The sequence below is a fragment of the Gekko japonicus genome, unplaced genomic scaffold, assembly GCF_001447785.1.
Source record: "Gekko japonicus isolate JY-2015 unplaced genomic scaffold, Gekko_japonicus_V1.1 scaffold2820, whole genome shotgun sequence".
NCBI lineage: Eukaryota > Metazoa > Chordata > Lepidosauria > Squamata > Gekkonidae > Gekko > Gekko japonicus.
The window spans coordinates 132619-154641 of NW_015164745.1; the positions used below are offsets into that span (position 1 = coordinate 132619).

At 44.5% G+C, this 22023-nt stretch overlaps 1 protein-coding gene across 1 annotated transcript in view; it reads right to left on the minus strand.

The window, feature by feature from the left end:
- The window catches only part of MARCH6 (membrane associated ring-CH-type finger 6), a 112834-nt gene that overhangs the window by 30720 nt on the left and 60091 nt on the right, over positions 1 to 22023 (minus strand). Inside the window, exons 12-20 of the mRNA XM_015409638.1 lie at positions 18810 to 18890; positions 16244 to 16312; positions 16066 to 16140; positions 15468 to 15602; positions 11101 to 11220; positions 10544 to 10644; positions 9925 to 10062; positions 6718 to 6919; positions 1206 to 1275 (exon numbers count right to left, since the gene is read on the minus strand). Of these exons, the coding sequence (XP_015265124.1) occupies positions 1206 to 1275; positions 6718 to 6919; positions 9925 to 10062; positions 10544 to 10644; positions 11101 to 11220; positions 15468 to 15602; positions 16066 to 16140; positions 16244 to 16312; positions 18810 to 18890 (991 nt within the window). The remainder of the gene's footprint in view (positions 1 to 1205; positions 1276 to 6717; positions 6920 to 9924; positions 10063 to 10543; positions 10645 to 11100; positions 11221 to 15467; positions 15603 to 16065; positions 16141 to 16243; positions 16313 to 18809; positions 18891 to 22023) is intronic.

The window sequence follows — 22023 nt, forward strand, 5'->3', positions numbered from 1 at the left end:
AGAAGGCCAATGCTATGCTGGGGATTATTAGGAAGGGTATTGAAAACAGATCAGCCAATATCATAATGCCCCTATATAAATCAATGGTGCGACCTCATTTGGAATACTGTGTGCAGTTCTGGGCACCACACCTTAAAAAGGATATTATAGCTTTGGAAAAAGTGCAGAAAAGGGCAACTCGAATGATAAAAGGGTTGGAACACTTTCCCTATGAGGAAAGGTTAAAGAGCTTGGGGCTCTTTAGCTTGGAGAAATGGCGACTGAGGGGTGACATGATTGAGGTTTATAAGATTATGCATGGGATAGAGCAGGTAGAAAAAGAGGTACTTTTCTCCGTTTCTTACAATACAAGAACTCGTGAGTACTCAATGAAATTTCTGAGCGGGTTAGAATGGATAAAAGGAAGTACTTCTTCACCCAAAGAGTGATTAACACTTGGAATTCACTGCCACAGGAAATGGTGGTGGCTACAAGCATGGACGGCTTCAAAAGGGAATTAGATAAGCATATGGAGCAGAGGTCCATCAGTGGCTATTAGCCACAAGGTATAGATAAGGACTCTGGGGCAAGTGATGCTCTGTCATCTTGGTGCTTGGGGGGGTCAACAGTGGGAGGGCTTCTAATGTCCTGGCCCCACTGGTGGACCTCCTGATGGCACTGGTATTTCTGGCCACTGTGTGATACAGAGTGTTGGACTGGATGGGCCTTTGGCCTGATCCAACATTGGCATCTCTTATGTTCTTATGTTCTTATGTCACAAATACTTTTATTTGTTATTTTATTGTATTTATTGTTTTAGTGCATTTTAACTGTGTATGCCGCCTTGAGCCAGTTTGCCCCAGCATAGGCGGGACATAAATGGAAAGTAATAAATAATAAATAAATATAAATATCTCTGTTTAAAGAAATTCCGAAAAGCTTTGCAATAGCAATAGTATTTTAGTAAGCCATATACCAACACTCCCAAGATCAATATGAATTTGTGAGATGCCAAGAGGAAAATTGTTTTTATTTCAACTGAAATAAAGTTGGGCTAGATATTGATTTACAAAAATAGATTAGTGTTCAAAGTCAGCACAACAGAAGATGCAAGGCTTTCAAAAGCCAGACAATTTTCCTATTTTATTCCAAGCAGTCTAAACAACCTAAGGGAAAAAGTGGGTATTTTCATAAAAAGAAGCAGCTGGTTAATCAACAGCTCATACCTGGTAATGTAAGGCAGATAAGACTTGCAATCAGTAGTGTTATACACATGAAAACGATCAACAGAAATATCTGCAACACACAAAAACAAAAAGAATTAAGAACTTTATACACAGAAGAAGAGACTGGATTTATACCCCGCCCTTCACTACCGGAAAGAGTCTCAGAGTGGCTTACAATCTCCCTTCCCTTTCCTTCCCCACAACAGAGGTAGGTGGGGCTGAGAGAGCTCTCCCGAGAACTGCTCGTGAGAGAACAGCTCTGAGAGAACTCATGACTGACCCAAGGTCACGTCAGCAGCTGCATGTGGAGGAGTGGGGGAATCAAACCTGGTTCTCCCAGATTAGAGTCTGCGCTCCTCACCCCTTCACCAAACTACACAGGGGAAAAAAGCACGATGAACTCTCAGGGCAGCTCAAGCAGCAATTCTATTTCTATTCCACGTCAGAGGACACATATTTGTGGAATATGTTTTGTACATTAGAAGCGACTGAAGATCAATTTACATAGAACAATGGGAATCTTAATATCTGAGGAAGTATATGCGAAGTTTCTGACATGGGGGCCAATTCTTAAATATTTCACTTTGCACATGAAAAACTGTACTACTGGAACTGTACGTCTGGTCCACACAAGAGAGAGAGAGAGAGAGAGAGAGGTGTGTTGGCATCCTGAGGTGACAGAACACCCTGGGTTTTGAGACACCCGTTGGACTCAGCCTCATTCCCCACGGTCACACCTCTCTGGACTCATAGCTCTGTCACCTGCTTGGTTTCTTCCTGTCCCCAGTACAGAAGGGATAGGTAACGCTTCCATCTGCCCTCTCTCCCTTCACTTCTTCCCCACTTATTTCTTGTCTCCTGTTCTCTGAGGCCTGTATTGCCCCTGAGGATTAACTACTGGGTGGGTGCTTGGATAAGAACATGAGAGAAGCCAATGTTGGATCAGGCCAATGGCCCGTCCAGTCCACCAGTGGGGCCAGGACACGAGAAGCCCTCCCACTGTTGCCCCCCCACCCCAGCACCAAGAATACCGAGCATCCCTTGCCCCAGCCTGAGAGTGCCTATCATGAAGTGCCGCGTGCTATTTGTGCTGAGATGTATTGAACTATTACTCTGGAACCTGGATTCCCTGATTATTTCAATCCATTACCATCTCTGTTTTCCTCCCTATGGCTGATCTGGACCTCTATGTTTCAATCCCAAACCTCAGGACACGCAGTGTCTGTTCGCCTCCCTATGGACATGGACCTGCGACCCATTCACACAGGACAAGGATGTTTGCAGATCTGGTCGATACAGGACAAACTGATTTCGAAGACTACCCAGTGTATTATTCACAGTCACGGGATTAATACTGATCGTGGAAACGCTTTGCAGTTTCTAACCAATGCACAGGGTTCAAGAAGATTGGATGCTCATTTTTTAAATGGGGGTCATCTTTCCTTACGCAGGCATAGCCTGCCCAGGCAGAAGAGGAACAAGCTTCCCAGTCCTTGCCAGAGTCTGCAAGGGTGCAGTCCGGGGGGGGGGGAGCTGCACGAGCCCACAGAGCTCCAAGGGGGCCGCTCTGCTCCTGAGCTCGGCACTGGCACCAGGAAGAATTGTACCCGACACCTTTGTTTACGTTTCCTTCTTTGCACAAAGGAACACCTAGCTTCAAAATATTTAATTATAAAACATAAAGGCAGCTTTTTCCATTCGGAATGCCCACAAAGCAGCAAATGGTAAAATCAAAATGAAAGAAAGCAAATGCAACTGTCACGAAAGCATAGAGAAGACTGATTAAATTCGGCAGATAATCATTGAAATTGCATGAAGGCAGTCTGAATCCCTCTGCTCTGCCACGGAAGCTTGCTGGATGTCTTTGGGCCAGTCACCTACCTCACAGGGTTGTTGTGAGGATAAAGTGGGTAAGGGGAAAATGTTGGAAGCCACCGTGAGTCCCTACTGGGGTATAAACACTACACTGCTGGGGAAACAAAGGCATCCTATGACAGACCCCCACCCACTTCCCTCCCTTTTAGGCAAGATTTCCCCTCCATTTGTCTTTGGTGTCCCTGCACTGACTGAGCAGCCCCGGTAGGGTGCATCCTTCTCCGCAAAGGAGCTTGAGCCAGTCCCACCCTGTGTCAGAAACATGTCATGGTTACTTTCTCAGTCCAGGACCTGAGGGAAGGGTTAGGGTCTCCCTTCAACTTAAATTACAAAAAATGGCACGTGAGACACTTTTAACATTCATAAATAACAGAAGGTTTTGTTTAACATCAAGGGGAAAGGTTAGGTGACCAGACCTGCACAGCCCAGGCAAGCCTGGTCTATCTCAGAAGCTCAGCAGGGCTGACCAAGCATTTGGATGGGGAACCTCCAAAGAATACGAGGGCCTGGGAGGCAGAGGCAGCCTATCAAGCTACTTCTCTGATCATCCCTCCATGCCCCAGAAGGAGTCACCAGAGGTCGTCACGACTTCCAGGCACTGGCGCACGCACACACACACACACACAAATGTAAAAGGTGAAGTCAGGGGTTGAAAATACTGACATAAAATAGAAGAAGCACAAACTCTTTTGTTATAGATCAGGCTAGTGAGAGTTTATTGAATTATTCACAGTTACTATAGCTCTTTACTTTGATAAGTTTTTCTTCCTGGGTTTTCACAAACCACTCCAGTTCACTATATTTGTATAATAGGAGACTCTTTCATTGCCCAGAAGGCTGGTACCCCTTTCCCCAGTACCCAAACACCTTCTCTTGGAACACCAGAAATCTTCTTGAGTTGTTAACTGACTTTTAAGTCTCCACAAGCAGTATCCAATCACACAAGACTAGGGAAACTCTACTCCTCAGAGATAACTTTCCCTGTTCAACTGGGTAGGGATTCTTCTTCTCTCCCTAGAAAATTTATCCCCCTTTCCTTTGGCCTGAATGGGAGACTTCTTGTGCTACCCAAATCTCCTTGCCAAACTTTTCCTCCAGGTCGCTGTGTGTGTTCAAAACTGCTGTCAGCTAATGCTGAATTAAGACTATATTCAGGCCCGGGCAATGTTCCCCCTAAGCTATGGAGTCTTGTGAGCAAAAATCCTACTTTGTGAGCTACTGGCATTAAAGTTCTGAGCAAGTGATTTGGCTGCTGCATAAATTAGTTTGCTCTGGAGCCATCCTTCCTGAGCGAAGACAAAAATCCGTGAGCCGGAGGCTAAAAAACTGTGAGCTAGCTCACACTAACTCAGCTTAGAGGGAACACTGGTCACGGTGACTTCTGACTTTGTCAGCACTAAGCTCTTTTTCTGTCAGGGCTAGTCTAAAATGATTTCTACGCACACGTCTTGTCACAATTAAGGCAGGGATCCAAATCAGCTTTTCTCGGCATCCAGCTCTCACAAGACTTTTTTTTCTGCTCAGCTGATGCCAACCAATCAGATTGCCTGAAGCAGCCTGTCAGTCAAGGCTCTCCAGCTCTGTGAAGTATTAACCCTTCATAGTTCTGTAGTTTTATGTACTGTACTTCTAAACCTCTTAGAAAGTGCAGTTTGTCACACACCGATAATAGCTCCTGAAAATAAAAAGGATCTTAATGTGATACAAATTTGTTTGGGGAGGACATTCCAAAGACATTCTCTTTGTCCAAGACTAGCTGCAAGCCTACACTAATGTCACGCATAACCCCGTCCAGGGTACAATGAGTTCCACGTCACAGAACCTGCCAAAAGAAATTCCATCTTATCAGGACTGAGGTTAAACTTATTCTCTTCCTGACGGACCTGCATCAGCCGCAAAAGAAAAACCCTACCCATGGAAATTATTTATTTCCAGAGTCAGCTAGGGCACAAACTGGTTCACAAACCGAAATTCGGCCCGAGCCAGTTTGGTGTCGTGGTTAAGTGGTTAAGACTTTAATCTGGGAGAACCGGGTTTGATTCCCCACTCCTCCACTTGCACCTGGCTGGATGACCTTGGGCAAGCCATAGCTCTGAGAAGAGCTGTTCTTGAAAAAAGAGTCGTTTCTGTCAAGAGCTCTCTCAGCCCCACCTACTTCACAGGGTGTCTGTAGTGGGTAGGGGAAGGGAAAGGAGTTTGTAAGCCGCTCTGAGACACCTTTGGGTAGTGAAGGGCAGGGTATAAATCCAATCTCTTCTTCTAACCTAACAGCTGATTGGCAGACCCAACGAGCTGTTAGGTTTAAATGGCTGCGAGCCATTAAACCCACCCATCCCTTCGAAGTCGCCACCGGGAGAGAGGAGGAACAGAACTCGCTGGACTGGTTCAGTTCGGGAGTCGTGCTTTTTTCCCCTGTGTAGTTTGGTGAAGGGGTGAGGAGCGCAGACTCTAATCTGGGAGAACCAGGTTTGATTCCCCCACTCCTCCACATGCAGCTGCTGACGTGACCTTGGGTCAGTCATGAGTTCTCTCAGAGCTGTTCTCTCACGAGCAGTTCTCGGGAGAGCTCTCTCAGCCCCACCTACCTCTGTTGTGGGGAAGGAAAGGGAAGGGAGATTGTAAGCTGGTTCCAATGTGTTGTTGGGGCTTGTTTTTATTTTTCCTCTGCCGTGCATGTGGCCAGAGGATAAGCAATCTCTGCAAATGCTGCTTTTGCAGCCGGAGAAGGGCAAGCAAAGTTCTCGCTCCATGTCGTTTTGCAAGAGGTTCCTTCTGCTTAGCTCTCATAGCAACAAGTTGCAAGTGCTTCAAAAGGACGTTTCTGAAGTCAGCTAAACATACACTTTTCCTTTGCTGGGGGGGGGGGGGGGGGGGGGGTAGCCTGTCACTCAAGTTCTCCCTTCCAGTGAAGAATTAACTTTTTACCTCCCAGATTTCTGAAATTGCTGCACTAGGAAACCTGTTAAGTGCAGTCCATCACAGAGGGGCTTTTCAATGGCTATTTTTGCAGGGTGTTACTAATTCTATTAATCTGTGAAACAATTAATTATGTCAGACTTATTTCATAGAATCATAGAATGTCAGAGTTGGAAGAGACCTTTGCAGGTCATCCAGTCCAGCCCCCCCGGCACTCCTCCTTTAGCCTGTCCGGAGCTGACTGCCCATCAGCTTCACTGGCTACCCTCAAGTCCTCTAACATTTTGGGAGAGGGAAGGAAAATTCCTCCTCTTTGTCAACTCTCTCCGTCCCATGCATGGTTTGCTCCCCACTCCAGGCAGCATGGGGGGCATCAGCCCAGTCTGCCTACGTGGTTTTTGCTCAACACCTGATTTGATGCAATAATTCAGAGCAAGAGGTGCTAGTTATCAATGACTGTTAAATAAACAAAATACTGCAAGACATTAAGTATGCCTGTATTTTAAGTAATATTTTAAGACATATTAAAACATTAAGCATGTTTGTATTTTAAGTAAAAAATAATACCTTGTGTTTGCCTGTGCCCTTGATAAAGTTTATATCTCCACTACCAGGCATTACATTTTATGACACACATGGCCCGGCCCAACAAAGCTGTATTTATGTCAGATCCGGCCCTCAAAAGAAATGAGTCCGACACGCCTGCATCAGAACCACCTACCCGGAGTGGGAATTTTAAAGGCCTCCGGTAAGGCTGGAACCCCACAGGCCCCCCTTGCTGCAGTATGGCTTGGTGGGCTGCATGAAGACCTTCTCCCACGACGGGAATGGCATTGTTATTGCGAGCAGGCTGGTTGTTAGGCTGTTGGTTGGCATTGTTTTCATTCTCTTCCTGGTCTCCGAGTAAGTAAGAATGCAGATCCCTGTAACAATATTTAAGACTGTATGTAAATTGCCTGTGGCTTTTATGAATAAAGAAGACAATCACACACATAAACGTGGCTGGTTGTTAATGTTGCATACATCTCTCTCTCCCTTACACATGATTAAAGATTCCTGATCTGAAACAATCTCTGGACACCACAACCATGATGAATAGCAGTTGGCTTAATCCAGGATTCCAAACCTGGATTACAATGTGGCTTAGAATACCTGGCTGCTCCAACTCCTGCATTCAGAAGTCACGAGGAACTAGAGTTTGGTTCAAACAGGAGAAGAATGAGGCACAAACATGGCAACAAGCCACACTCACGTACACCTCAGCTCCACCGCAGCTTGTTGCAACATCTGAATGCAGCCTCAGAGACTGAAGACACTACCTGGAACCCTCGGTTGTGTCTCGAAGGCTCAGGTTTCCATGTAGGATATTTTAAAACATATTATTTTTCCACTAGAGATGTAAAATTTCTGGGAATTTTGAAGCCACAGGAAAAAACAGAAATTTGGGGGGAAACTGAAATATATACAATGCTTATTGTCCTGTCATTTTACTGCTTTAACAACATAAAATGCATTTTATAATTTATTTAGCTACAGTTTTCTACAAGCAAAACTGCAAATACATCCAATACTTGAGAGAAAACACTGCAAGCAGATGCACCTGTGCTATCGCCTTGGTGGTGGGAAGGGTGGGGTATACATCAAACAAACAAACAAATACTGTGGTACAAGGACCAAAGAAACTCCATTTCGGGTTTCTGGTTAGAAATAAGAAATAATAGCTCAATGGGAAAATTTCACTACTTGCTCGCTTGTAGAATAGCAAAAGAGAATTCCTTCGCAAGGTATGTAAGATAATGAGCTCTACACACCAGGCATCATACTTTAGAAAGGTTACCTAATGGTCTGAGATAGCATCCTACCTTCCCTTGTCAATCAGAGTGGTACTGGGAGCTCTAGGGAGTTACCTACATGGTCAAATGTTGATGGAAAACAGATGACGCTAATGGAAGCATAGATAAGAATTTGTGACAATAATTGTGCATGGGACAGAGAGGCATGTGGTGTTAAACAAAGGAATGGGCATCTATGGATGTCCAAAAGCCATTTGTGCATGCTTATAAAAAGCTTGTAACTTCACTTGTTCTTTGGAATTCAGGCTTCTGAGGCTTGGGTTCCCCTTTGTTCAAATAAAGTTTCCTGCTGACTTCAGCAGCCTCACTGGTTGTGTTTCTTAGTTCTCCTGCTGACTTCAGAAGCCTCACTGGTTGTGTTTCTGACTGGCCCATTTGGCTTACACTGTCTTAGCACACGTGTACCTTAGTTTTTGCCATCTGGTTAGAGAGAGGTCAGTTCTCAAAGGAACTTTCAGAGTTTTCCCCTGAGGCTTTGGTGCAGTTTCTGCCCTACCTCCTCTTGATTTCCCCTCCCCTCCAACAAGGTAGGGCAATAAGCTTCTTCTTACCCAGTCTGTGGGTATATGTGCACAGTGGTTTGAGAGAAATGTGAAAAGGTCAACCGTAAATCAGGTCAAAAGGACAACAGAAGGTATGCAACAACTGAAAAACAACTAAAGCCCTGCATGCTTCCCTCATGACGATTCGGTATCTTTCTAGGTACAGAAATGCATACTGGATTTAAGAGCTGTCTATGTCTACAGCATACCTAAGGTAAAGGTAAAGGTTCCCTTGCTCGAAAGCCAGTCGAATCCGACTCTAGGGTTGTGGTGCTCATCTCCGTTTCAAAGCCAAAGAGCCAGCGCTGTCTGAAGACATTTCCGTGGTCATGTGGCCGGCATGATTAAACACCAAGACGCACGGAACGCTGTTACCTTCCCACTGAAGTGGTACCTATTTATCTACTTGCAATTTCTTGCTTTCGAATGGCTAGGTTGGCAGGAGCTGGAACTAGAGATGGGAGCTCACTCCGTCATGCGGCACACTTGGGTCTCGAACTGCTGAACTACCGACCTTCCACAGCCTGCAGTTCAGTGTCTTAACCACTTGAGCCACCGCAGCTCCTACCTTGCCTTTAAAGCATTTTACTCATTCTAAATAAGAAAATATTTCATAGGAGTTTTTTTCAATACTCCCCAAAGCTTCCAACTTTTCCACTGGAAAAACTGAAAAAAGGCCACAGGTAAAAATGTTTTTTCCTGAATCCCGCCCACCCCCAGGTCTCCACATCTCTACTTTCCACATGCAAAAAAAAAAAAAAAAGGCACAAGACCTTTTGTTCAGAAGGCTGAATACCAAGCAACATGCACATGCACCATCATCACCACAAAGCCGCTAAAACAGAATCACTTAAGACGTCCAACAGCAGAAAGTCAAGCCAGGCTGCCTAAAACAAGGTCCCCTCAAGAAATAACCTCGCAAGTCTCTTGGGGAATGAGTTCCATAACACAAAAGCTACAAGTAATGTTTTTTTTAAAACTAACACAACAGTTCCTATACTCACATAACCACAATGCCATCAGACAGCAATGCGGGTTCTGTGAACTTGGGCAGATGATGGGAGGGAGGCGGCAGGGAAGGGTTGCCTCAGGGCTTAGTTCTTGTGGCCCTTCCTTACGCGCCCAGGGAAATGCCGATCGCCACTTTGGGGGTCAGGAAGCCATTTTGGCTCCAGGGATCCTGGAGGGTTTTTGTCATCTTCTGGGCATGAAGCAGGGGTCACTGGGGGTATGTGTGGGGGGGTATTTGTGAATTTCCTGCACTGTGCAGGGGGTTGGACTAGGTGACCCTGGAAGTTCCTTCCAACTCTATAATTCTATACAACACTGAAGAAGCAAAATAACAAAAGATGCACACCCGTTTCCAACTGTTGATTTACACAAGCCAGACTTTCTAACCTATGTCTCACCTATGCTGCCATCTGAACTTTATCAAAACATTTAACTGCAAATACTTAATGCTCCATTTAGGTTATTTCATCCACCACAATCCTCGTGAGCTACCTGAGGGGGGGGGGGTGAGCTTACACTTACAATAGGTACCCAGCAGTGACCGTCCAGGCGCGTACGAGCCCCTTCAGCCACTGCCTCGTGTGTCCTTGTTCAAGCAACGCGGGCAGGACCACCTGGAGTAAAAGGAGCTCAAGGGAAAGTTCACTCACAGGAGCATCACTGTGGGAAAGAAAAAGAGAAAAAGGAAATAATACTTAAACTATCCTGTGTACACTGACATTACAAAGGAGTAATTATTAAATAATTATAAATTGATTTTTTTCCCACACACACGTAGCCAAGTAATTATGTGGTTACATGGGAAAGTACTGCAAACTTTTAAAAAATATACCTCATCATCCAAAGGGCCCAAACAAGTTTATAAAGTAAAAAAAAACAGGTAACATGTATGGTAATCCTACAAATCAATGGAGCATCTCTTGTTCCTATGGAATTTCTATCAAAAATATAAGAGTTCTACCGTTATTAAGTCTTCGCAGATGTAAAAACTAAGAATAGCATCAATTTTAAAAAGAGCAGAGCACACTTTGCATACGGAACACTGTAGCAGTTCGCAGCTAGAGTGTACAAAAATGTATCTGCCGTCAAAGTGAGTTAGCAGGTTACAGAAGATACAACTTTTTTCAGGAAGTAGTCTTACCTGTAAAGCATTACATTATAAGGAAGAAAATTAGGCAGGAGGTATTTGATAATCCGTATAGGAAGCCACAGCATGAGTAAAACAATTGACCCGAAGACAATCTGTAACAAGAAAGAAATGCCATTATGGTTTTTCTACATTAAACCTTAACTTAGCAGAGGACTTGGCTTGGAGAAGCATGAATTAACTGTGGGCTCACACACACTCCCCTCTTCCCCTTTCGCAGCAGCTTTGTTCCTTGTCAGGCACTTAACCACCAGTTTCCCGTGGTATACAGCTCAGCAATCCACATTTAGCACTTACTAGCCCAACAGAATCAGAAACCCATTTCGACCCACAATTTCTGACTTCAGTTTAGATAGATTTTTTTCTCAAAAAACATTTTATCAAACAAAATCCAATTTATATTAAAAAAAAAATTTAAACCATTGTGTTTTTTTTATCCAAGCTGGTTTGTTTCACAAGAGGGGATTACAAATAAGTGAAGAAAAACATCAACAGCAAACAGTGGCCACAATAACAGCACTATAATTTCAACAAACTGGAAAAATGCTTACCACTGATAAAATAAACCTCCTGAGATGTCTATAAATAGGTAAATGAATCATTTCTTGAACAGGATTAAAGTCTGGATCATTTAAATTCCTCAGAAACCACAGGACGCCCGGTCTAAGCACCTGAAAAAGGGAAATGGACACTTCAAAGGAAAATATAGGTAGCTACAGTCACAGTTGAAGGTTTAAAATGTTTGAAACTAATTTTTCCTATCATTCCATTTTTATTTTTAGAAACCAAAAAGACTCAATTGCTTTTCATCATGCCATGTAGCCCAACCCAAACAATATTTCCCTCCCCACATCCTGCCCAAAACAAATGAGCCATTTTCACAAAGAAGAAGAGGAGGAGATTGGATTTATACCCCACCCTTCACTTGGAGTCTCAGAGCAGCTTACAATCTCCTTTCCCTTCCCCTCCCCACAACAGACACCCTGTGAGGTAGGTGGGGATGAGAGAGCTCTTTCCAGAACTGTCCTTGAGAGAACAGCTCTGACAGAACTATGGCTTGCTCAAGGTCATCCAGCAGCTGCAAGTGGAGGAGTGGGGAATCAAACCCGGGTCTCCCAAACCAGGGTCTCCACGCACTTAACCACTACACCAAACTTGTGTGGTGATGATGATAAGCATGGGGAAACTACTTAGTGGAATTTTAAACTGAGATGCACATGTATTGGCAAGGTTGGGACAGCAGAGTAGGAGAAAGGGGGGAAAGAGGTTGCAAATCCATGATGTACAGCAGAAGCAGTCCAAAGCTTGACTGGGGGGGGGGGCTGGGTGAGGAGGACCAAAGGTAGGGCACCTCGGGTGGCTCTGAGTGTAGGAGACTGCAGCAGTGAAGAGCCAGGTGGGCAGGCCTTGTACATCCTCCTGGCATTTTGGGAGCACCACTGATCACAGCTATGACATGCAACACCACCACTAAGCAGTAATCATCACGGTGAAAGTCTCTACATTTTGGGGGACCTTCCCATTCAAAATTTGTATAATACGACCACATCACATTCATAGGTGGTGGAGAGATCTATCACTGAGCTGACAGCGACGGTTGAGGACAGCGACACAGAGGCACCCTCTCCTCCGGCTCCGGGGCACCCCTCCCCCTCCCCCTTTGCCTTTCCCCACTTGTGGGCCAGTAATGCATCCTGTATTCATTTTGGCGCCATCTAATGTTTCTAATTTTAAAAAATTGTTTTAATGTTCTTAAATTTAACTTGACTGTTTCTTTTTTGATCTATATTGTATTTTTTTGTTGTTGACAACTGCCCTGAGCCCTATGAATTCAGGGAAGGGCGGTATATACATTGAACTTATAAATAAATAAATAAAATTGCCCATGGGTAGCCCTGCTAGTCTACAGCAGTAAGATGAACCAGGAGTCCAGACGCACCAGAGTTTACAATACATCAGGTTGCTGCATTTCCAGTGCAACTGGTGAAATGGGCTCTGACTCACGGAAACTTACAATAGAATTATTATTTTTAGCCTTTAAGCCACCACTGGACTGCAGCTGTATGTCACTGAACAGTACAGTAAATGTACAGTAATAATGACCAATGAGCTAATCCAGCACAAGGGGGACATAAAGAGCGCCTAACTGTAGAAGCCCTTAATCCTCAGTAGGCACCCTTGGGCACCATCCACGTGCCACGTTAAGCAGCACTTGAGCGTATCAAAGTATATTATAACATACAACAATATTAAAGCAGATACTAATACACAAAAGAATGGTAAGTTTCAGGTGAAGGTGAACTTCTATCAAAATGCAAGTGAATCCGACGAAAACCTCTGGAATTACTCTTCGTTTCGCCTCTTCATCAGAAAAATTCCTACACCTATGCTTGTCTAGTTCCATTCATACCACAGTTTGACATATCATATACAAATCTTCTCCTGGTTTTTCCACCATAAATACATTCTTAAACCAAACGTTCCACCGGGCGTGACTTAGTTCATGATGCAAAGTGCCACGTTAAGCAGCACAGCAGGCCTGCAGCCGGGGGGGGGGGGGGGGGGGCCCCTCACCACACCAGTCCTGCTCCCTCACTGCCCATCCCTCCAAGTCCCTCCCCTCCCCCCCCCTTCTTGCCGCCGTGTGCCCAGGACGGAGGGCACGAGCCCATGGGGCTGCACGCCAGGTCGTCAGCGGTGTCCAGCCCCACACGCACGCACCCGCCTCACCCTCTGAGACTGCAGAGCACCACCTCCTCCGGGCAGCCTCGCTTGGTGCCCACTGGCCTCCAGCCGCCGCGGCACAGCTCGGCCTCCTCCAGCGCTTTAGCCACGTGTGGCCAGCATGCCGGAAGGGCAAGACCCCAGTAGGCTCCTCCTCCTCCTCTCCCTCGGGTGAGTACAGCGCATGCACATTGCCCCCACGTCTGCCTAGCAAACATCCAAAAGGCGGAAGGGAAACAGTCTCGTGCACTTTCTAAGATTACTTCTGACACCCTGTTACCCACCCTGGAGTCCTCTACGTGCCAGGAAGGGTGAGGGAAATAAATGGGGAGCATATTTAAAACAGGCAGAGATGGGGGTGCTCCTGTTGACTCTACAGTGCATCCCTCCTGCCCGCTGGGGACAGACTGAGTGCATTGCGGGGCCTGCAGCGAGCAGATTGTCCTTGTGCCTTCCTGCTCGTTCCCTTCTTCAGCCCACAGGAAGTGATGCAGGCAGGCTGCCCGGCCCACCTAGTGGAGACAGAAGGTCTGGGGGGGGGACGACTAGCCTGGGCTATCCAAGTCAGGGCTTCGGCCCTCTAAAGAGCCTTTATTCTTTCCCCATGTAACTCCTGTGGGAAAGGGGAAGAGGGAAGGGAGGGGCCCTTTCCCCAGATCACAGCATGTGAGAGTTGGAACTGGGACCTTGCAGGTCATCTAGTCCAACCCCCTGCAGCACTACGCAGGAGCATCGCCGAAAGATAGCCCCTACAACATACCCGAAAGATGGTCATCCAGCCTCCGCCTGAAAACGTCCAGCAAAGGAGCATCCACCACCTCCCGAGGCAGACTGTTCCACTGCTCAACCACTCTGACAGTTAGGAAGTTTCTCCCGATATTGAACCGGTAACGACTCCCTTGTAATTCCCACCCATTAGATCTCGTCTTGCAATCTGGAGCAAGAGAGAATAGGTCTGCTCCGTCTTTTACATGACAGCCCTTCAGATACTTGAAGACTTCAATCATGTCCCCTCTAAGCCTTCTTTTTCCAAGGCTAAACATACCCAACCTTTCCTCGTAAGACTTGGATTCCAACCCTCTCACCATCCGGGTTGCCCTCTTCTGGACACGCTCGAGCTTGTCAACATCCTTCCTAAAATGTGGTGCCCAAAACAGGACACAGGACTCCAGATGAGGCCTGACCATAGCAGAATAGAGCAGAGCTACCACCTCCCGTGATCTGGACACAAGGCTTCCTAAGATTGCATTAGCTTTCTTCGCAGCCACATCGCACTGCAGGCTCATGTTTAGCTTGTGATCAACCAGAACACCTAGATCCCTTTCACACGTGCTGCTGTCAAGCCAAGTCCCTCCCCTTCTCTATCTGTGCCTTTGATTTTTTGTACCTAAGTGTAGGACTTTGCACTTCTCTCTATTGAAGTTCATTTTATTTGTCTCAGCCCACTGTTCCAGCCTATCTAGATCATTTTGAATCCTGACTCTGTCTTCTTCAGAATTAGCAATCCCACCCAGCTTCATGTCAACAAGATCTTCTTGTTGCCCTTATCTGATTTATTTTTATTAATTTTTGTGACATCGGAAGTGACATCATGCCCCTGGTGCCCCCCCCCCCCAACCAAAGTTTTTCGACTACAGGCCTGCAGCACAGGGTACCAAATGCTCCCAATGCAGAACTTCTGACTTGCAATTCAAAGTCAACACTCCCCTTGGTTTGGAGATCAGAAATGTATCGCATATGCTTGTGCTCCCCACTCCTTGTCTCTGATCCATGAAATTACCTCTTCCCTTCCCAGATTTGCCGGGCACATTCTTCTCCCCTCAGCCAATGCCAGGCTGAGCGCAGAGACTCTGCAAAATAGACTGTGGGGCCCTGCAGCACTTCCATCCAGCTGCCAGCAGCAGTGTGGAATGCAGCCCACCACCATCTCACCCATCGTGGTACAGTGAATACTCTTGCAGAGCAGGCCGTACTATGGCAAGGCATGGATCCTTGCGGCTGTCTATCCAGCAGCCAATTCTGTGAGCCACACTCATATGCAATCCATGACATTTTAGCACACGTGCAGAGTTTTGCACAGCATAAGCCTGACGTGTTCCTGTTCTCTAGTTTGCTTCAGCATGTCAAATGGCAGAAGTCACTGAACATACTTGGCAGGATCTTGCAAATGTGTTTTCAGGAAATTGCAACTTACCTCTCTCAACAAGAGGATGAAGGATGCAAAATAGAAGACATACACCATTCCCACGAGCCAGTGCAGGAACATTGTCGTGCCGGGGGCAGACTGAAAGCTCAGCTCCCTGTCCTTCAAAGTAGCATCAAACATTTCCTAGGAGGAACCATACGACACACTGGAAGCAGAGCCTAAAACTCTACACCTGGCAGAACTGGTGTCATTTTAAAATAACAACACAGTTGCAAATACATACTTGAAAGAGGTATTTAGTACTAAAGGGAAAGCATGCAGGCCCCTTCAGCAACATCTTGTAGAATAAACGTTTCCAGTAGTGTTAGCATGACAGTTGGTGCTTTGAGAAGTGACATTGTATAGTACTCATGGAAAACGAAGACCTTAAAACAAATCACTTCAAATTATATAAAATCAGTTGTGTTTTCAGCAAATCTAGCTAATACACAGGGCTTTAGAAGCAATGATTTCTTAACAGTTACTTATGCACAAAAATGTATTGTTGTTCCCACTTTAAACATGGGGCTGCCTTACTCTTCAAGCATAACTTTTGTCTTTAGAATGTAGTATAACATGATTGCTGCCCAATAAATGCTGATCTTACCAGTGAGCATATGTCTAGCCACCAACCACAGATGAGAGGGAAAACGCCAATTTCTACAACCACTAATAGCGATACCTTCAAACACAAAAAGGCAAAGATTTTTTTTAAATTGTCTTATTGCAAATGAATAATGTTATTTTACACTACACGTGCATCTGTTTTTTAAGACTTGTACTACCTTGACAACAATGTAGCACACCCCAAGCAAGCGACGTGATCTCTGGAATTTGACAAGTGCAGCCAAGCCCTATATAATATGGTCAAGGAAAAGCAAAAGACTAACTTGGTGCCCTGCTGCTTAGAGGAAGGGGAGACGTCCACAGGAAAGAATGCTTAGCAACAGGAGATTCTGAAGCAGGCATAAGAAGAACATCAGGAGAGCCCTGCTGGATCCGACCAACAGTCCATCTAGTCCAGCATCCTGTGACACACAGTGGCCAACCAGCTACTCTGAAGGTGCCAACAACAGGGCATGGAGGCCGAGGCCTCCCCCTGATCCTGCCTCCTGGCACTAGTATTCGGAGACTGGTTGCCTTCAGATATGGGAGCTCCCTTCAAACACCACGACTAGTAGCCACTGAGGAACCTATCTAAGCCACCTTTTAAAGCTGTCTGTTCCTGTGGCCATCACTTTCATCCTCTGGCAGCCAATTCCACATTTTAATCACTCTCTGTGTAAAGTAGCTTTTATCCTTTTGTCCATCTTAAACCTACTGCCCGTCAGCATCATTGGATGCCCTTGCATTCTAGTATTTTGGGAGAGGGAGAAATTTGATACAAGAAATATTAAAAACCAATCTGAAAATAGGCATGCCTGCCTCCAGGTGGGACCACAGCTCATCTCCAGAGCACCTAGATCAGTTCCCCTGGAGAAAAATGGATGCTTTGGCATCTAGTTGAATTAAAACAATAACACTGGGATCACCCTTCTTCCTTTATGATTCTTCTCAAAGGGGGTATGATGGTGGGGGGGGATGGGTAGAGCTAGAATTCCTGTACTAGTTGAGCAAGATGCACACGTTTTACTCCAGAACTTAAAGAGAGACTCAAACCTACTTTTCAGTTCAGGAGGTTTTGCTGCAAGCCAAACAAGAGCCCTACAAAAATAGTTCCCAAACAGGTGTGGGAGAAAGAGTGCGGGGTTTTGCCCTGTTCCCTCCAAGCTGTGCACGTGAGCAGCCACTCATTAGCATAGGAAGCCCCCTCTCTCAGCAGCAGTCTGGAGCCCCACAGGGTCTTGCCCATTTTAAGATTACAGAAGCTCTATTCTGTTCAGGATGTGAACTGCTCCGCTCAGAGGGAATATCGGTTTAAAGTACAGCAGGATACATGCCAACCTCATGCCCAGAAACTAGTTTGTTTTATTAAAGAACAGGTGTGTTCCTGTAGGCTTGCAACCAGATCACAAGCTCCTTTACTTTGAAGTAAAACCTATTAAAACTGAGTAACTACCCAGAGGGTTGCAACACTAGAACAATTTTTCTACTCAAAAGATGGCTAGTTTGCAGATATTTGTCCTGGAATAGGCATAGTTTAACAAATAGTTTCTGACACACACAGTCATTACTGTCTTGAGGCAGCAAGAAGAAGGTTGTGGGCTTAACATGCACAGGAAAGTATAGGTGTTTATACACAAATGCTAGAAGTGTCAGAGGTAAAATAGGGGAATTGGAATGCTTGGTGTTGGGGAGGGGGAACAGACATTGTGGGTATTTCAGAAACTTGGTGGGATGAGGAAAATCAGTGGGATACGGTGATTCCTGGTTATAAATTATATCGGAGGGTAGGGGAAAAGGGTTGGAGGCTCTGTATATCAGAGAGCGTATACAGTCCAGTAAGATTGAGAGGGAAAGTGAATTGGATTTGCTTCTGGAAATGCTATGGGTTGAAATAGTGGGCCCAAAAGAAAGCTTAACACTAGGAGTTTGTTATCGCCCCCCAGATCAAAAGATAGAGGAGGATTATAAAATGATGAATGAATTAAAGATAGCAGCTAGACGAAATAACTGTGTCGTAATAGGTGATTTTAAGTACCCACACATTGATTGGGTCAATATTTGTTCAAGCGGGAAAAAGAGATTGAGTTTCTAGACATTCTTAATCACTGTGCTATGGACCAGATGGTCACAGAACCTACCACAGGAGAGGTCATCCTGGATTTGGTCCTAAGTAATGCCCAAAACCTGGTGAGAGATGTAAAAGTGATTGCACCGCTTGGGAACAGTGACCATAATGTTATTGAGTTTAACATTTGTATAAATAGGGAGTTGCCCAAAAAGACTGACACAACCACTTTTAACTTTCAAAGGGGTAACTTCTCTGATATGAGGGGACATGTGAGGAGGAAACTGAAAGGATAAGCATATGGAGCAGAAGTCTATCAGTGGCTATTAGCCACAAGGTATAGTTAGGAACTCTCAGGCTGGGGCAAGTGATGCTCTGTCTTCTTGGTGCTTTGGGGGGGGGGCAACAGTGGGAAGGCTTCTAGTGTCCTGGCCCCACTGCTGGACCTCCTGATGGCTCCTGGTATTTTTGGCCACTGTGTGACACAGAGTGTTAGACTGGATGGGCCATTGGCCTGATCCAGCATTGGCTTCTCTTATGTTCTTATCCAGCAGGATTAATTCCGCAATATATTTTCCTTAAAGGGGCACAGACAGAACACTTGGAATAGTGTATTTACAGTGTCCGTCTGTAGATCAGATAGTGAGCACACAGGCAGGCAGGTATTTATGAAAGGATACATGACAAACAATTAGTGAGACCGCCAACAGCACATAACCAACTATTGTTGTGATTAGGCCTTCGAAATGAGATGCTTGAACCTGAAGAGGACAGATAGATATTTATTGTTATGGTCAGTGACCAGGGTAGTTAAACAACAAATTATTTACAAAATTTCCATTATACAATCAATTATGATCCCATAAAAATCATTAAAAGTAAAAATGGAAAAATACATACACATTTTCAAATAGTAAAACCCTACATGTAAAATTAACATAGTTTAATAGAATACAACAACATAACTACTTTCCCAGTGAAGCACAGGTAAATTTTGCTATTGAGCAGAATTTAGCTACCTTCTCAGTAATCTCATGGTATTTATCTGCAGGAGGACAATAAGATAAGATTTTTCTGTTCTTCCTGGAAATTTTTGTAGAATAGGCAGTTCATTGCGAAGATCTTTATAAAAAGGATAATATAGAAGAATGTGTCCTATTGTTTCTACTTCTTGACTACCGTGGGGGCAATTCCATTCATAATATGGGTGTTTTTGGTATCTCCCTTTAACAACCCAGAAGGGAAAACATTAAATTGTGCCTGAGAAGAAGCTAATCTTGCTTTCAGAGCTGTACAATTCCCCAAATAGTTTGCTGGTGCAAATTGCTCATACTCTCTATAACAGTATCTCCTAGAAACACTCAGATGCTGCTGTAGCTCTAGATCATGAATTCTTTGGCTGATCACAGATGAGGCTTTCATAAATCCCTAGGAGAAAACCCCATTTTCTGTAACTTCAGATTTAGGAGATTCTTCCCCACCTTGATTGATGATTGTCAATCAATATTAATGGGGCCAAGCCTATGGGAAAATAAATTAATTTCAGCCAGTTCCTAAACAAAGACAGCCACATTCGAGCTTCAACAGTAATCAGGCCAGCTTCTGAATGTAAGGCAAAACTTGGCACACAGTATATTAGAGCCAGTATAGTTCTTAAAAATTTAGTTTGTATTATTTCCAATGGTTTAAAACTTTCATATAAACAAAACTGTGATCCAAATAACATTTGGTTAACTACCTTGACTGCAAACAGTTTAATCTCAGAAGGAATAGATCCTCCTCCCTTCCTGTAAAAAACCTCAACAACGCTGCTAAACTTCTTTAGGCATACCCTTTAACTGAGCATGACAGGTACCAGAAGCATGAAAAGCTACTCCTAAATGTTTATAATGCTTAACCTGATCAATGCTGTTTCCGTTAATTGATCGGCTATATCTCGTTTTGCATTTGGAGAAAATAAGAACTTTGGACTTACTAAAATTGATTGTTAAACCTTCTTTATCATAGAAATCTGCTAACGCTCTCAAAAATCGTTTTAAACTTATAGGAGTTAAAGACAATAGCACTACATCGTCTGCATATAGAAGAGTTGTAATAGAACGTGATGCCAACTTGGGAGAATGATATATAGGATCTTCAGGGGTCTCAACTAGTGTGCTTAACACCTCTAAATGTATGAACAGAGTCAGTCCAATGCCCACCACAGCTACAAATGACCTTCAACCTGGTGTCTGAGCCACTGTATCAATAATTACAGGTGATTATCAACAGATGTATTCTGTAAATTTACCCATAATCTATCTCCAGGTATAAGGTCAAAAGCTAATTTAAAATCAATAAATCCATGAATGGAGCTCTTCTTCTTGAGTGACCATATTAAGCTACAAGGCGCTGTAGAATTAAGCCCTGATCAATTCTTGAGCCTCCAGTGCTGAAACCTGCCTGTTCATCTGCAAGGATATTTTCCTCCTCAAGTCAAACCAACAACTTCTCTGACAGATGTTTTGCATACAATTTACTAATAACACTCAAGAGGCTAACTGAACGATAATTAGTGGGATCCGACCTACAACTCTTCTTTAAAAATGGAATCATTGTAGCTAAACCCAGGGCTATTTTTGAGCAGGAATAACACACACACACCCCGGACGACTCTGAGGCGGGCAGGCCAGGGGAAGCCCTGGAAGGATCGGGGAGGCATTTAAATGCCTCCCCCGGCCTGTCCAAGGGCCGGCTTGCCTGGGTCCCCCGCAGCCATAGGGCGCCAAAGCAAGCCAAGGGAAGGCAATTTAAACTGCCTTCCATTCTCTTCAGGGGGGGGCTTGCCTGGGCGCCCCACAGCTGCAGGGCACCCAGGCAAGCCAAGGGAAGGCATGGGGTGTGGCCTATTATGTTAATGAGACATGCTGTCAGGGGTGTGGCCTAATATGTTAATGAATTCCTACTGTTGGGAGTGGCCTATTATGCTAATGAGTTTCTGCTAGGCTTTTTCTACAAAAAAGCCCCTGGCTAAACCTCAATCATTCACAATCTGTCTGTACGATCAATCCATGTAAACAGAGTCACTAACACGGGAACCTACCAATCGAGGTTGTCCTTTAACATTTTGGGTGGTATATTATCAGCTCCAGGAGTTTTCTCTGACTTTAAGCTGAAGGATAAGATTTCTGACTTCAAGGGCAGAAACCAGGGGCCATACAGGTAAGTCAACCTGCTCAGGTACAGGCGTACAGCATCTGCTGCAAAAATGCTCTGAAAATACATTTCCCAATCACTTGCTGAAATACATGTCTCAGGGAAATACAGTCTGTGCACATAAACCTCCTGCCACTATCTTTCAAAAGGAGGCTGCCTCATTTTATTTAGTACCTACAATTAGCCTCTGCCAAATATCTTTCTGATACTGCTGCTTTTTCTTCTTAGTAAGCAGTTTATATGTATTTTTAAGTTCATACCACTCATTTGGCAGTCTTATCGTATTCTGTGTTCTATAAACTTTGTTCTTTTCAACAAGAGCTTTTTTTACCACTTGGCAATCCTTATCACACCAGGGTTTCCTTCTATAAGTAGTCAATCAATTATGATATATTATAGAACTCTTGCACAGACTGAAATAACTTGTGGTATGTATCCAATGCAGTCTCCCCATCCTCTGCCAATATTATTGAGACCCTATAGTGACTGTGTCAGAATTAAACTGTCCTTTAATCAAATCAGACAATTCAGCTGACCATTTAATTCAGGAGGCTCTTAATTCCATTTTTGTCTGCACACCAGTACCTTGAGACACATACACATTTTGTTCTACGTGCTTCAAAATCAAGACAAGAGGTAAGTGATCACGCATAATAAAACAATCTACACGGAAGTCCTTCAGCAATCCCAAGAGATTAT